Consider the following 17,576-nt stretch of genomic DNA (forward strand, 5'->3'; position numbering starts at 1 on the left):
TTACAGTATAATGAAAATTAACATTTAACGTAGATTTTTTAAAGCACGTTGCCACAGTTTATATCTACTTTGCATGAAATTTTGTTTTTTAATGATTTTTTTTTAGTTTAAAATCTATTCTAGATAAATAATAATCTTCTATTTTACAAAATTTGGTTTATTCAAAAAAAAAAAAGGGTGATGTAATCTTTTTTGAAATTGATACATCAACGTGGCAAAATTTTTATAAAATTAATTACGGATGAATTTTATGTAGGAACTAAAATGAATTTTATTCAAGAAAATGCTATAAAATGTATTAATATTTTCAATAATTTTATAGGAATTGCCTAATTTTTATATTACATCTGGATAGATTACTTGTATAAATAGTTAAGTGTAATCTATATGTACTGAATAGACAAGTTTTTTCTTGCGCTTGGCTACCTTTAATGTCTACTGAAAATAAGTACAAATACCTTAGTACAATGAATATCTTGCAGGAACTATCTTATTTTATAGTTTCATGTATCAAATACTTTAATTATTATTGCTGAAACAGGAAATATTTTTTAGAAACTGTATTAAAAGAACAGTTTGTATTTTGAATTAGGAAAATAACAATGTGCAGTTTTATATCATATTTAAAATACACTTATTCCTTTTTAGTTTTTCAGATCATAATAATTGTGTTGTCTCCCCGCTAGAACAATCAGAATCTTCTTTCATACAAAATCATTGAACTAAATCTTTTTGGAGATCCACACATTTTCACATCTACGATGTTCAATTTCTTTTTTCTGTAATTCTCTAGAAAATTCTAGAAATAAAAGCCCCAATTATCACTTGTACAAATATTTTCCATTATTACATAGGTATTCTTCATTTATTTCTCAAGAGTTTATAATAATAAGAAATTATCTTTTATCTTAATTAAAGATAATTTAAAATTTATTTTTGTTTCCCATATTTCTAAATTTTTCCTGGACGTCAGTTGTAGTTAACTGCATTCATTTCTGGGTCTCTCGATTGTAACCTGAAAAAGAAATCTTTTGTAAAGCTGTTTTATTGTGTAATCAACCAAACCTGTTTTAGCTAAATTTATTTTAATTTTTTTCAGCTCGCTAATAAATAAAAACAGAATATTCAAATCCAAATAATACTTGTTCTAAGCCATTTTCATTTGATCCATTACCATTTGTAGTGAATTGCCAACCGGCACTCAAATTTCTGAATACTGTAATACAATCAAAAAAGTTTAATCTTATTTTTTAATTATTTTTAAGCAGGTGCAAATTTTTTATTTATTCTGATTATACAGATGACTAGGTAGAAAGAAAAAATAAGGGCATAATTTTTTAATTACTCATTTTTCTTCTAAGTGAATTTTATTCTACGCTTTAATATATTTTTTATGTAATTCTTAACTTTGTTAGGTTAGATACTTTAGCGGTTAAGGTACTGATGTCATATATCTCTTTTGTCACCACATTCATATAAAAAAGTTAGCGAATTATTCAAAATAATTTCTTCATTGAAATCATTTACAATTTTTTACTCTGCTTTTTCTTTCAGTTACAATTATTTTACTGAATTTATGTATAGCCATTTGTAAAACTTCATACAGGAAGAAAAATACAATCCCAGTTTATATTCATACTTTTAAGAAAATAGTCAAATGATCATATACTGTAAAGGTTCCATTTATTTTCATAATAACAAGTAGTACACTGTAATTTTGTTCTTTATGTGAATTCTCTATTTTTTAATGTAATGCAAATAATACAATTTTTCAAAAATATTAATAAGCATTAGTTTCCTAACCTTTTAATTAAATATTTAAATTTAACCTCTTTGGAGAGAGATAAATGTTTTTACTATGTATATTTCGTATACAAATTATGTTTACACGGTTTTGTTGGCTCAAACAGTAATTTTAATAATATACATAAAATAATTAGGTAGCTTGTAATTGCATGTACTTGTTGTGTAGCTAGTAATTTCATGTTGCTTGTAATTGCATGTTCTTTTTATGTAGCTTAGAAATATAACTGTTTTATCATAAAAAATAGTTTTACTAACATTGACTAACATTAATTACACTAATTAATTTAAGTTTAGTTGACGGGTATTTTATGTATATCATTCATTCTGCTGTATTTGAGTTAAATATCTAAATTTAAATGTAATATAAATCGATTATCAATTATTAAATTATAACTGGGTCTTCAAAGAGGTTAAATTATAATTGATTTTAATGAAGAAGGCTTTTTATACAATTTTTCCAGTATTCTTTAAATTAATTATTTTTACAGCAATTTTTTTTTTTAAATAAGGAGAAATTTGTGATTTGCTAATTCATAGTATTGGCTTTGTTCAATCGTATTTGATCTGTTTATGTAAAACATCCTTGCATCTTATTTTCTTTGTGGATTCACTTTTATTTTATAATTATCCTAAGTAATTTCTTAAATAAATAACCATATTTAACAAAAAAATTAATTCTAAAATGACCCTTTGATTATCTACATATAAACAAATTTAAGAATACAAATCAGATTTTTTGGCATTCGTTTAAAAAAAAACTTTTCACCCTAACCATCTAATGTTAAATAAAACTATTTTTGACACCATCAAACAGTATTTGAAAGTATACTGGACTTCTACAGAGAACCATCAAGGAACTATTACAGTATATCCATCAGGAATCATTTTAGTTCTATTTAAAAGGCCTATCACTATTACCGTTGACATTTTTACAACCTAAAAATACACTACATTAAACCTTTTATATGAGCAAATTATATATATAAACCCCCTGGTTTTAGTCTTCTAGAATATATGCCATATCTTGTCTGGTGGTTATCCACTGAAATTATTAGTTTATTTCTATAAATGTATATTTTTTATAAACAATTTTCCAAAATCATGTAAAACTGAAATCAAGCACATTCTCTTTCTTATACGGGATTAGAATTTGTAATTTAATTGGTACCTGTCACCTGCTATTAATCATTCTACACCTCCCACTGTTCACATATAGAATTTCTTTGTAATTATATTTCATATTGTTGATGAAAAAAGACCTCCTTATTGATTACTGAATAATAAAATTTAATTTTTTTCATAATTCTACAGATACAGGTAACTTCAATATTACATTTAGTATTTGCATTATTACCCCCTTTTCACTTGCATTGTCATTAATCGTAACTTGATTCCATTTGCTATTCATTAGCAACTATACCTTTTTTTCAATAATATAAATTATAGACTTTTAATTCCAACCAGGATTGGCAATATTATGCTGTGAAAATGCATTCTTAGAGAATCTTAAATGGGATAATCAAGAGGTCTGGATAGTAATGCATACACCTGCACAGGTACAAAAGGGAAAAAAAGAAATATGAAAAATACAAGTAAATTCATTATGATAAAAGACTCTCTGAGTAATTGATTTCTTCGAAAAATCTTCTATTTTTAATATTGAAAATAATAGGAAAATCCCTTAAGTTATATTTCTTCAAATCGATAACATTTTTCTGTTGAAATTATGAAACAAAAATCTTCTGGTTAATATTTCCCTAGTTCAGTCTTCTAATTCGGTTTCATTTTTTGAAATACAGTTTCAAATTATTTAACTGTAACAACACACAGATTAGATTGTATATACAGACAGAAAATTTGATATGTCATATAGTTAAGGGTGTATTGTTTTACATTTTTTATCAACTTAGCAAGTCTGATATGCTCTGAAACACTTCAGGGTGTATTGTTATAATTTTTTTATCAACTTAGCAAGTCTGATATGCTCTGAAACAGTTCAGGGTGTATTGTTTTAAATTGTTTATCAACTTAGCAAGTCTGATATGCTCTGAAACACTTCAGGGTGTATTGTTTTAAATTTTTTATCAACTTAGCAAGTCTGATATGCTCTGAAACACTTCAGGGTGTATTGTTTTAAATTTTTTATCAACTTAGCAAGTCTGATATGCTCTGAAACACTTCAGGGTGTATTGTTTTAAATTGTTTATCAACTTAGCAAGTCTGATATGCTCTGAAACACTTCAGGGTGTATTGTTTTAAATTTTTGATCAACTTAGCAAGTCTGATATGCTCTGAAACACTTCAGGGTGTATTGTTATAATTTTTTTATCAACTTAGCAAGTCTGATATGCTCTGAAACACTTCAGGGTGTATTGTTATAAATTTTTTATCAACTTAGCAAGTCTGATATGCTCTGAAACACTTCAGGGTGTATGGTTTTAAATTTTTGATCAACTTAGCAAGTCTGATATGCTCTGAAACACTTCAGGGTGTATTGTAATAAATTATTGATCAACTTAGCAAGTCTGATATGCTCTGAAACAGTTCAGGGTGTATTGTTTTAAATTTTTTATCAACTTAGCAAGTCTGATATGCTCTGAAACACTTCAGGGTGTATTGTTTTAAATTGTTTATCAACTTAGCAAGTCTGATATGCTCTGAAACACTTCAGGGTGTATTGTTTTAAATTTTTGATCAACTTAGCAAGTCTGATATGCTCTGAAACACTTCAGGGTGTATTGTTTTAAATTTTTGATCAACTTAGCAAGTCTGATATGCTCTGAAACACTTCAGGGTGTATTGTTATAAATTTTTGATCAACTTAGCAAGTCTGATATGCTCTGAAACACTTCAGGGTGTATTGTTATAAATTTTTGATCAACTTAGCAAGTCTGATATGCTCTGAAACAGTTCAGGGTGTATTGTTTTAAATTTTTTATCAACTTAGCAAGTCTTATATGCTCTGAAACACTTCAGGGTGTATTGTTTTAAATTGTTTATCAACTTAGCAAGTCTGATATGCTCTGAAACAGTTCAGGGTGTATTGTTTTAAATTTTTGATCAACTTAGCAAGTCTGATATGCTCTGAAACACTTCAGGGTGTATTGTTATAAATTTTTGATCAACTTAGCAAGTCTGATATGCTCTGAAACAGTTCAGGGTGTATTGTTATAAATTTTTGATCAACTTAGCAAGTCTGATATGCTCTGAAACAGTTCAGGGTGTATGGTTTTAAATTTTTGATCAACTTAGCAAGTCTGATATGCTCTGAAACACTTCAGGGTGTATTGTTTTAAATTTTTGATCAACTTAGCAAGTCTGATATGCTCTGAAACAGTTCAGGGTGTATTGTTTTAAATTTTTTATCAACTTAGCAAGTCTGATATGCTCTGAAACACTTCAGGGTGTATTGTTATAAATTTTTGATCAACTTAGCAAGTCTGATATGCTCTGAAACAGTTCAGGGTGTATTGTTTTAAATTTTTTATCAACTTAGCAAGTCTGATATGCTCTGAAACACTTCAGGGTGTATTGTTTTAAATTTTTGATCAACTTAGCAAGTCTGATATGCTCTGAAACACTTCAGGGTGTATTGTTATAATTTTTTTATCAACTTAGCAAGTCTGATATGCTCTGAAACAGTTCAAGGTGTATTGTTTTAAATTTTTGATCAACTTAGCAAGTCTGATATGCTCTGAAACAGTTCAGGGTGTATTATTTTAGATTGTTGCTTCACACGAAGCAAATCTTATATGCTGTGACAGTTCAGGGTATATTATTTCAACGTTTTCCTTAACGGGTAGGAGATTCAATGTGCTCTTGCACAGTTCCGGGTGTATTATTCGCATCTTAGCTTATCAGTTACCTAATATGATACACAATTATTTTTAATTATAATTCTTGATTACATATTGACATTGTAAATATCTATGTTGTATGCAATGAATAGTTTTCGCAAGTGCCGGGTACATAAAGCATTCGCGCCGCGTCAACCGCGTCGCGACCGTACTTCATCATCCCGATATCGTTCATCGGGTTCGGTTGGGGGGTGCTGTGTATATAAATGTGTCTATATATTGGGGGGTGATATATAAATATGTTAATGTTAGAAATAGTTATTCATATAATTCATAATATTTAGTTATTCTATGTTTATTATGTTTCTTTGTCTTTTCAGCTCATCACTTCACTACCAGTGGCTGAAGTCCTCCTTAACTCAATTTAAATTCATAAAAAATTCAGTTTAATAATTTAAATTTTTATTTTAAATTTAATCGCATAAAAATTCCTTTTTTTAGTTTAAATTGCTTTATAAAATTTTATTTGAAATATTAATGAGTGGGTTTTTAAAATTACCTTTTTTGTAAATTATTTAAATTTTGTTCATTTCATTGACAAAATTAATCATTTAAATCAGTTCAAGATATTAAAAAAATAAGTAAATATATAGAGGCAATTTCTTAATTAAATGCAGCTTTTAAATCTGGTTCATGTAGGATATAATGTTTATTTTTAATTTTTTTTTTATTTGATATATATTATATTACATAAGCTTTTTCTTAAATTTTTTTGGTAGGTGTTAATCAAATTGAAGGTTAGAGCATATTTATATCTAATTACAGTTTTAAGAATTTTTTATTTTTTATTTTATTTGAAATATTTTAAATTTTGAATACCCTTTGCATTCCCCAATCTGCATTCAGCCAACCAGCTTCAGAGAAGATGCATGCTTGCATGTTAGTTTAATTTTTTCAAACCAGAGTCAGCTGATTTTAGAGGTGCCATAATAAATTATTTCACTTTATTTGCTTTTTTTTTTATTAAAACAATTAACTTAGTTGCAAAATTTACCAATTTTTTGTGGTAAAAACCTAAGTAGAATGATTATTTGAAAAAAATCCATCTATTATAACAGTAAACCAAATTACTTCAAAATTTAATAATTTTTTTATGTAATATATTTGCCTTGCATATTAAAAAGGCGTGTACTGATTCTGGTTTTTAGTGTGTAATTATTTTATTTTCACATATTTTGAAATTGTGGGGTAAATAAAGTGATTGGTGAAAATAAAGTGTGAAATTAAAGTGCGATCAATATCAAAGTGAGAAATTAACGTTATCTTCCTCACTACAAAAATTTACAAACTATAAATAAAAATGAGACTAGAAATAATACAGATTACCAGATTACATTCCACATCTCATCAACTCTTCACTTCATGCTGCATCCTATTTCTTCAGACTACCAGATCGACCGATTCTTTCAGCTGCTTGATGGATTTGATCTTTGGATTAGCCTTGGCGATAAATGTATAGCTGTGTTGCCAAATGGTAAAATATTAAGGTACTACTAATTCTTTACTACACCATATAATTTCATGATAATACTAGTATTTATTAAGACTCCATCCGTTTATGTAATGTTTAGCTTCAGTTAGAGCAACCAAGTATTGGAGATACTCACTCTGTGAATTCAACCGGCCATTATCACTTGCCTTGTACCAGGGGCCAAGGTCAGGGCATTAGTCCACTGTGGCTAGTCTAGTGGTAACTCATCATTGCAAGTCAAATGATTTCAAAGTCGAGAGTTCTAAGGTTCAAATCCTAGTAAAGACTTTTAAATGGATTTGAATATTAGAGTGTGGATATTAGTGTTCTTTCACGGTAGGGTTTCAATTAACCACACATTTCAGGAATAGTCGATGTGAGACTGAACAAAACTACACTTAATTTGCATTCATACATATCATCTTCTTAAGTAATACCTTATGGTGGTTCCCGAGGCTAAATAGAAAAAGAGGCGGGTCAGGCCATTAGTTTAGACTCCAGTTTATATCACTGATAGGTAACTTTCTCTTTTGATACTGCAGGTACTTTTATTTCTAAATTTTTAAAAAATTTTAGGTAGATCGGTCATTAAATGTCATGCGAAACACAGAAATTTTGTGTGGCAAATTACAACATAATGCAATAAAGGAAAAAACAGTATAATAAAGAAAAGAAACTTAATAGTGTTACATATCAAGAAATGCCAGTATCTGGTCAATGCCTAATTTGTCTCTGATAAATATTTTATTTGAAATATAAACCACCAAAACACAGTAATTAGATAAGTTACACTTGCCATATTAATTTCCACAGACTGTTTTTTTGCAGTACCCTGCATCTCCAGTATGTATTAAATTCTATTTTTATTACATTAAAACTTATTTGTTTTAATGATATCTATTTTTTATGATAAATTATGTTATCTTTTGTGAAATTTTAAATGATATTACAAACATAATTAGGGTATACAACATACCCTATTGTACAGGTACAACATATACCAAAATGAAACGACTAGCACTAAATAGGGAATCTTAAAGAGCCGCATCAAAAACCAGTCAAATGACCTAAGACAAAAAAATGAACATAAATGTACTTGTGAAAATTTATAATTTATAATTATTTAATTAAATAAAATATTTATAATTTACACAAAAATAATACAAATAAATTAAAAAGAATAAGATAGAATATAATAGCAAGTGAAGGTGTAAGATACTGCACAAACCGGTTATTGGAACATAAGTATAAATAATCTAATTACTGTGTTTAGGTGATTTAAATTTCATATAATGTTAAATTTTATATATATATATATATATATATATATATGTATATACAAATTTTTATGAATTTTGTTACAGCAATGAAACTTAATAACTTATTATGTACATTTCTTGGCTTACAATATTTCAAGAATATTTTGAGTATTTATCAGTTAACAACTGTACATCATTTGATTTTTTTTCATCATTGTTAATAAAATTGAAATGCAACATGTACTTATAATTTAACTCGATTATTCTTTTTGTAGAAGACAATTATTCTATTATAATGTAAAGAATAGCCATGAAAAGCAACTGATTTTGTTTGATTTCATGTGTAAAATAAATGAAATAAGAATCAAATTATTGTCGTGACAGTCTTTTCACTTAGATACCTCCTTAATTATAATAAAAATGAATTTTATATATGTTTACAGATAGAGAATGGGTTTTGATAGATGAAACAAAGCAATATCTTCATTTAACGTATTATTTTAATAGAAAATATACTGTGTAAAAATTTAGAAGTGATTTCACAAGTTTTTTTGTTTTTGATAATGGAAATTCTGTTTAGTCCTTTATTGTTTTAATTGCTTTGACAATGAATCTCTTGACAAGAGATTCATTGTCAAAATATTACATAAATATTTCATGAATTTTAAATACCAGAGCAATCAAAGCAAGTGGAAACCTATATAAAATTGTAAAAAATAATAAGAAAATAAATGATGCATTTCATTCTATAAAAATATTAAATATGATTTAAAAAAAATAATATAAAAATTAGTAAAAGGATCAGGTGGTATACCGATATCCTGTATCGATTTTTGTTACTATTAAACATTATTCTTAGCTGAAAATTTTAGCTCGGCCAAGTAGGTTCATATAACACACATTCCTGGATGCGATATAGATTTGTTACCATCTACATCAGTGAACCTTAATTCAGAATAATTTTTTTGCATTTATTCTTGGTAAAGCGCTCTGATCTTGTACGAGAGGAATCCTTGCTGCCTTAAAAGGGGCTTAGAATTTTTTTGAGCGAGTTGTCTTGTTTAGCAATCTTCCTTTCTCACCTTCTAACTTCAACTTTTTTCCTTTATTTTCTTCTACCTTGATCTATTAAAAGGGTGTTTTTCAATGATTTCTCAATGGATATCTACCCGATGCGGGGTCCGTAAAAAATTCAGTGTTCTTTGTATCTATCTAGTCTGGAAGAAGGTATAGCTTTTCTTGTGTACTTACCTAGCTAGTGATTCTATTTCTGTAAAAAATGTCTATATAAATACTTGTACCTCAGGTTAAATATTTAAGAAGTAAAAATGGACCACCTAATCATTCCTAATAAATATTTTTGTTAGAAAAAGTTAAGTGCTATCATACATGAAATGAATTAAATAACTAAAACAAAACTATTTAATTTCACAACCGCTAATTGAATTTGTCTTATTTTCTTTTGTTTCAGGTAACTCAACGGTTCATTTAATATTCTAAGGGAGCGCTGCCATGTAAGTGGCCCTCCTTACATTGTGGTACTCCCTTTTATTGTAGGATAATTTTCTACTAAAGGTACTTACTTTTGTTATTATTGTTTAATATTATAAATTTTCATGTTAAAAATAAGTTGTGTAGTTTTTAAGTTGATAGTATAATATTCTTATAAAATCGCGGTAGGTGCCTAGTCCCAGTAGGGTCCCCTGATAGGAACTTTCCTTTAGGAAATTTTTATGTCTATTTTTGTGTATGTTCTGTTTCAGGTTCAACGTAAATTTTACATTAAAATTACTTAGATAAGCAGTGTAAATTAAGTTTTATGAAAATAGATATAAATTTTGTATATGCTGTGTATGTTTTTTCAGGTACAATATAGATATTATTTTATTATTAGTTAAGTCGCGTCCGCGATCCCAATGCCAAGTCCCAGTAGGGTCCCCTGATAGGAACTTTCCTGTAGGAAATTTTTATGTCTATTTTTGTGTATGTTTCTGTTTCAGGTTCAACGTAAATTTTACATTAAAATTACTTAGATAAGCAGTGTAAATTAAGTTTTATGAAAATAGATTTAAATTTTGTATATGCTGTGTATTTTTTTTCAGGTACAACGTAGATATTATTTTATTATTAGTTAGTTAAGTCGCGTCCACGATCCCAATCCCTAATAGGGTCCTCGTCCCTAAGGGGGAGGTTTTTAGTCGGTGAGAGCCCGACACTACCGTCTGTTGCGGGCGCAGACGGTGGCTGGTAGAGCTTTTCCTCCTCCTACGCAAAACAAAAAAAAAAAAAAAAAAAATTAACAGTTCATATTAAATGCATTACTAATCTTTTTGCCAAGTGATTTTGAGTTGTAGGTGCTGTACTGGGAGTACTTTTAAATTCATGGAAGCTGCGACAAAAAAAAAATGGTTACTGATTCTCAAATATAATATTGAAAGCGGAAAATGGTTATGGAAGATAAAAGAAAATTTTAGTTAAAGTGACTATCAACCGTAGTTTCAAATCTGGATTGAATAAAACGTAAGTACTGTAAATGTCTAATAGAATTTTTAAAACGCAGCAAAATATAAAAATCACATCTAGAATTGGGCATGGTATTTTAACAAATATTGGGTGCTGAATTCAAAACTTAAAAAAATTTGTGTAATACATTGCATTTTTAGATACATACGATTTATTTACCAATAAATGCATAATCAGTGTCATACCAATATTTCAAAAAAGTTATTATTTTTATGTATTCATTTATAATTTGTTCAAATCAGCTAAGTTTTTGTTATTCAAATACAGATGAATTGAAATATATTCAATAGAGTTTTTAAACGATTAAATCATTGGAACTAACTTTTTAAAATAAGTTTACAAATGTTTTCTCGCTTATACGATGTTTTATCAGTTTCTCTAAATAAAAACCAACAGCAGTCATCAATCATTCTAGCGTCCCATCTTCCTTGGTAGTGATGCTGACGGAAACGGTCTCCTTGCTCATCACTGACAGAGCACAAATTTTCAGGAAAAAAGTCTAGGTGAGACTGTAGGAAATGAATTTTTAATGACATCCTACGTACTAAATATTTGTAGTTTTTTAACAGCTTATTAACCATAAATATAGTTTTCATCTTTTCTGTTGCCTAAAAAACACCAACAATGTCTCTGAAGGACTTCCATGCAGCTAATGCATGATAAATAACAGGGCTCGTCGTTTCCTGTTGAACTGAGCATCATATAAAAATAACACCTTTACTAGGACTTGAACGCTGGAACTCTCGACTTCCAAATCAGCTGGTTTTGCGAAGACGCGTTCACCACTAGATCAACCTGGTGGGTTTAGCTACTCCGGTCCATCTACCCTAAAGCGAAATTTGTTCTAACATTAGTTTAGTTAGTGCCGACCGTCGCCGCTAGTACCGCCACACCCGCGCGAATTAAATATGTTTTGCGTACTTTTTTTGTTTCCCCTACTTTTTTTGTTTCTTGACTTATGTTGCAATTAGTGTATACTGAATATTTATTTAATTCTGTTAGCTATTTTACCTAATTTACATTTGTAGCTGTTAACTGATACGGGTTTCTATATTAACTGCATTTGACAAAGACTGTGATCTTATTATTTCTAATATGTGTTAGTTTGATATGCTGTAATTGTATCAATAACAGTGGATTTTCTGATTTTAAAGTGTATTTATGGATTACTTTAGATATATTAAGATCTATATTACTTTGTATATATTTGAACTTTGGAGATTACTATGAACTTGGGGAATTCATTAGTTGAATTGTATGAGTTTTGCTTAAGAATGTGATATTCCAACATTGTGGTGCTGATGTAAACTTAATCTCTTTTAAATGGACTGGTTTTGATAATTACTTTTTATGAGTAGAGGCAACTACCTCTACAATGTATGAGAGGAACTCTGTGTCCTTTGTAATTTTTTCCAGATTAAGTGTAGGATTTTTAAATGAAAAATTACATTGTCTACATAGATTATTTGAAGATATTTTCCATTTTTTCATCATCTTCATTGCTTAAAATTAGATTATTAGAGATTAATGAGGAGCATTCAGATATCAAATATTTTCAAACAGAAATTCAGGAAAACTAATCAGTAAATTTATAGTATAAAAATAATGCATACCTGCTTATTCCAAGGTGTCTTAGCTCACTCTAAATTGTTTTTCTACATTTATTCACATTTCTTTTTATCAAAGATCCAGATTACTTTCTTTTAGAAGTGTTTTTTTCACACGGGGAACATTTATAGGCTTATTTAATTAAAATAAAATAACTAAAAATTTCAAATCTGATAAACATAAAAAAACATCATCACATCATCATAAAAAATGCACTAAAAATATATATCTGTTAAATTTTTCATTAAATTTAAAATTTTGCAAGTCAGCTTTAAACAAGGAGTTAGTAGTAAGTTTTTATGATTATTTATTTTTAATTTAGTGTGAGCTTATCAAAAGAAGAAATTAAAAAAAAATTGAAATAGGAATAGTTTTATTGTTTTTGTGCACAGTACAACTTCTGCATAAAAGTTTTATTTTATCATTTATTTTGAATTATAGCCCTTATTTTTTATTGCTATTTTACCTTTTAGTAATCTCACCACAACTGATCCAGTTTTTTTAAAGCTTTCCTTTTTGAATATGTAATATATTATTATACTTTTGAACATAAACATATAATGGTTGTAAACTGCTAAAAATCCAGTACAAAAAAAAATATATATATATTTTTTCTTTTTGTATAAAATGATGCATTATTTACATATATGTGAATTAAAATATTGGTTCACTGATCTCCATGGAGAAGTTGTAGCATCTCAGTCTTTCATTCAGAAGGTCCTAGGTTTGAATCCCCTGGTCAGGCGTGGTATTTTTCATACACTAAAAAATTTCTATTCCATACTCTCACGTACAAAGTTTGAGGTTTAGTGGTGAATTATTTTTTTTTACAATATTTTTAACCACGTAAATTAGATGAAAAAAAGATTAAACAGCAGTTATAGTATTTTAAATTGACTAATATCAGTAGTTTTTTTTTTAATATTAACCTTTTGAACTATCAGTATGATAATAATATATAATTATAAATGTATAAAATAACAGTAGTTATGTTACAAATATTTGAGTACTAGTTCTAATTTAATTATTGTAATTCAGGTTTGCTTTATTACTAGTTATTATTTGATTATATTTTACTTAATATTCGTTTTAATTTTCTGAATTAAATATTATCTAATTTAATAAAGTGGGTGATTTTTATTTAAAAAAATGCTAAACAATATGACAAACAAAATAAATTTTAAACAATTACGATTACATTCTGTTTTATATAATAAAAATGTAATTAATAGGAGTGTATTATTTAAAAGTCTTGGCATTAATAGAACATTTTCTAATTGTATGAAATTTTATAGTAGATCGAAACTTGATGAATTGATACCAAAATCTGAAGGATTTCCATCTAGACATATTGGACCAAGAGAACAAGATCAGACTTCTATGCTTGATTCATTAGGTTTTAGAGTAAGTTGATTATTTTCTTGTATTGTTATTTTACATACTGGATAATTATATTACATAAAAATTTAATCTTCTTATATGTAACTCATAATTTAAATTTTCTTATATGCAACTCATAATTTAAATCTTATTTTATCTAACAGAAGAAAACAGTTTTCAAATTTCTCCTCATACGTAACATTCACTGTAGTTTCTAATCTTTCTTTTTATAATTTCTCTATTGTTAGTATTAATTGTCATAATATAGTATACAATAAATATATTTAAGAATTTCTTTCTAATAACAGTATTTGTATTTTGATGCTGGAAAATTTCTTCTTTTGTGTTTAAGCTCTCCTAATATATTCCAGGCTGCTTTTGATATTTTATTTGTTATCCAACCTTACATCTGAAAAAAAGATTGTGTTCCCCTATCTTAATATTTGATTTCTCATTGTTTTAGTTACTTTTAATGATAGTTTAATAAAACTTATTTTTCATTTGCCTTTCTCTAATGATTTCGAGTCATTCATTTCTTTTAACTCATTCTAAACTTCAGACAAAGTGACTTAGTACAGTGAATTTTTAGTCTCTGTCTATTGATAAGAGTTAAGGGTCTGTCTCCAAGAAAAATTCTTTTAATGGTTCTTCCATATAAAAATTAAAAAGTAAATAAAATAGGGTTCATTTATGACTCATTCCTTACTTTACCTTTTCTACTTTTATTATAATTATTGGATTCTTATACAACTTATATAACTGTTTATATTTCATATTTTAATCCCATCATTCTTGAACATTCTATTTCATTTTAAATAATTTTTTTTAAGATTATAAATGTCACATTCAGATTTATACAAGCTAACCTTCTAAAATTAATCGGTAGACTAAATTTGCATTTTGTTCCCGTGCTTTTCCAGAAACCAATTCGGGTTCATCTTTCTTTTGTTCTAATCTTCTATAAATTAAAAAGTTTACTGCAGAGATATTAAACTTACATTCAGATTGTTTACCTGTTTCTGCTTACTTTGGTATCTTAAAAAATAGATCATTTGTTAAAATCTGAGAGAACTTCTCAAATCTAATAAATTGCACTTTTTATACTTTTTGCTTACACACTTATTACGTATAAAAACAATTTGTTTGGTTTGTTGGAAAGATTAATATTTTGTTAGAAATTAATAAAAGTTATTTTTAAAATACTGAAAATATTTCTTCGAAAGGTCCTTTCAGAGCAAAATAGTAGCATCATCTTCACTGGAGATAATGCTGATGTTTATAATGTTGCTCATTTAAAAACTCAGGATACTTCTTAAGTTCATAGTTAAGTCTAAAGAAGTATGAGTACCAGTGCACATTCATATTTATCAGATGACTTGGCAGCTTTTATAAGATCTGGTTGATTTTTCCCATAATTATAACATTCAACACAGGTTTTGTTGAAGTAATACAGACAAATTAGCAAGTTTTAAACTGTTTCACTGAAAGGCCGTTGGCTCATTAGTCCACTGAGATGACATCACTGAAAAAATTCTCTCCACGTTTGCATGTGAGCTGGTATTAAAAATAAGTATTGGAACATTTTCAACAAGTGAGAATACTGATGCTTATCCATACTCTCAAAGCACCTAATCTACTTTTCACTTGAGTTTAAATTTTCCCATTTAGGCTCTCCTTCGTCGTGCTGTTTGTCCATTAAAACTGTAACCGTGCTCTTTAGGCAAAGAAACTGATCATAAACCTCACTTTTTGGGAAAGAAATGTTTTTGAGGTAAAATATGTCTGATTTTTTTCTATTTGATCCCAATTAGGGATTGGCTTTAGCATTATCCAGTTAAAGGTGGATAAGTGCTGAAGGGACTCACTCCACTTATCCAATTAACCATAAGCTGTCTGGAAAAATTCCTTACATTCCCTATTAAACATCTTATCACTTTCTTTCTCTTTAACAATTATTTGCTTAATTTTAAACGCAATAAAGAGAGATTCTTTTTGTTCTTTAAGAGCCTTCAAAGTTTTGTCGAGAATTGATTTAACCTCAATAATTGAATATTTGAAGATTCAATTGTTTTTATTTTTTTTTATGAAATAAAGACAGCTGCTTGTAGAGAAATCACATATAAGCCTCGCTTAGTGTGGTTGAGAAAAAGTCCATGCGTATTTTAGGGGATTTTTCCTGATTGAGGAACTACACCTTCAAAGCTTCCTGTAAACTTAAAATTCATTCAACTGCAGGCGTAAGAGATACCCATCTTGTTCTTGAGTGGTAAAGCAACTGTTTGTAAGTTATATCAACAAACTCACAGAAACTTCAGTTCTGCTTGTGTAGAGAAGTAGTTGAACAGTTTGACAGCTACTTTGTCAAAATCCATTGCAAGGACATCAGCTGCACAAGAAACTGTATTGTGCAATGTGTGTGCAGGGCACCCAATCCCCTCTATGTCTTTCCGCAAATTACCTTGCAGTTTGTGGAAAATGTTGTTTACCCCTTTGTGGTTCGCACCTCCAAAATTAGCCTTTGTGTTATCACCACAAAATGACGAATATTTATCTAAAGGGAGGTTTACTTCAGCTAGGCTTGCTTGTTAAGCAGTAGATGGTTATGGTATCTGAACTGTTATCTTTCAGTGATGAAACCTTTATTATTTTACTGGTAATATAATCATCTTCTTTAAAATATTGAACAACAACAGGAAATATTTTTCTGCTTTATGGTCACTAGCATCAGTTGAAACTTCATACTATGGAATTTCTTCTAATTCTGAAACCCAAGTACTAACTGAATGTGAAGAAAGCATGTAACTGATAAATGAGTAGCTTTAGTGCGTGCTGTTTATTGTTTTACTGCAACCTTAGAGTCGGGATAAATATTCGGATTTAACTTATTTGTATAATCAACTGATTTAAAAGAGCGATGCTATTTTACAACATGGTACCTGCTGTAAGATCAGCAGTAGCTATGATTATTTTTTCTTTCCAATCCTTTTTCACAAAAAAATTCGCCAATCATCTTAGAAGAATTCACACCGTGCATGCTATTTTTATGTTTGTTTTTAAATGGTTTAACAGATCAGCTCTAATGCGGTGACTTACTGAGATGAACTTGTTGCAGAAAAAACAATATGCTTCTTCTTCATTCTTCTCCTTTTTAATAAAAGTTCACCTTAGAATATTGTTCTCTGAAATGACATTTTCATTTTGGCATTGTACATGCAAACGCTACACTAACATGCAGCAACTTAAATATGTGCACAAAGAAATAGCCTAAACTCCAAAATAACAGTAATGACACAGACTGTCTATGAGCAGTGAAGTGACTAACCTTGATTTGGCTTTTGTTTTGGTTTGACATCTGCTGTCTGCAGGCAGGCGCGCAGGTCAGAAGTTGTCAACCCTCAACGCATAAAATTTCCCTAAATTAGAGTGAAATTTGTCTTCCGAAAAATAATGTTTACATTATTTACCAAACCGGGATAATTTAATATCCTGAAAATCCTTCTCGGGACACCAGGACGTTGAGGATAAAACAAGTGACAGTCTCAAAAAATCAGGACGTACAGCAACTCTATTCATGCAGTATGGAGCCAGACCACTCACAGCTAATGTTGGTTTAGACTTTTTGCATGAAACTTTTAACACAAATGTCATTTCAAACCGATTTCGTAATCGTTT

At 28.6% G+C, this 17,576-nt stretch overlaps 1 protein-coding gene and 1 pseudogene across 1 annotated transcript in view; both read left to right on the plus strand.

The window, feature by feature from the left end:
• LOC142332795 (glycine dehydrogenase (decarboxylating)-like) overlaps positions 1-6,031 on the plus strand; it is a 78,009-nt gene extending 71,978 nt beyond the window's left edge. The window contains exon 6 of the mRNA XM_075379411.1: positions 5,984-6,031. Coding sequence (XP_075235526.1) covers positions 5,984-6,031 — 48 coding nt within the window. The remainder of the gene's footprint in view (positions 1-5,983) is intronic.
• A 7,483-nt stretch (positions 6,032-13,514) lies between these two features.
• The window catches only part of LOC142332919 (glycine dehydrogenase (decarboxylating), mitochondrial-like), a 49,690-nt pseudogene continuing 45,628 nt past the window's right edge, over positions 13,515-17,576 (plus strand).

This window comes from Lycorma delicatula, chromosome 12 (genome assembly GCF_047948215.1).
Source record: "Lycorma delicatula isolate Av1 chromosome 12, ASM4794821v1, whole genome shotgun sequence".
NCBI lineage: Eukaryota > Metazoa > Arthropoda > Insecta > Hemiptera > Fulgoridae > Lycorma > Lycorma delicatula.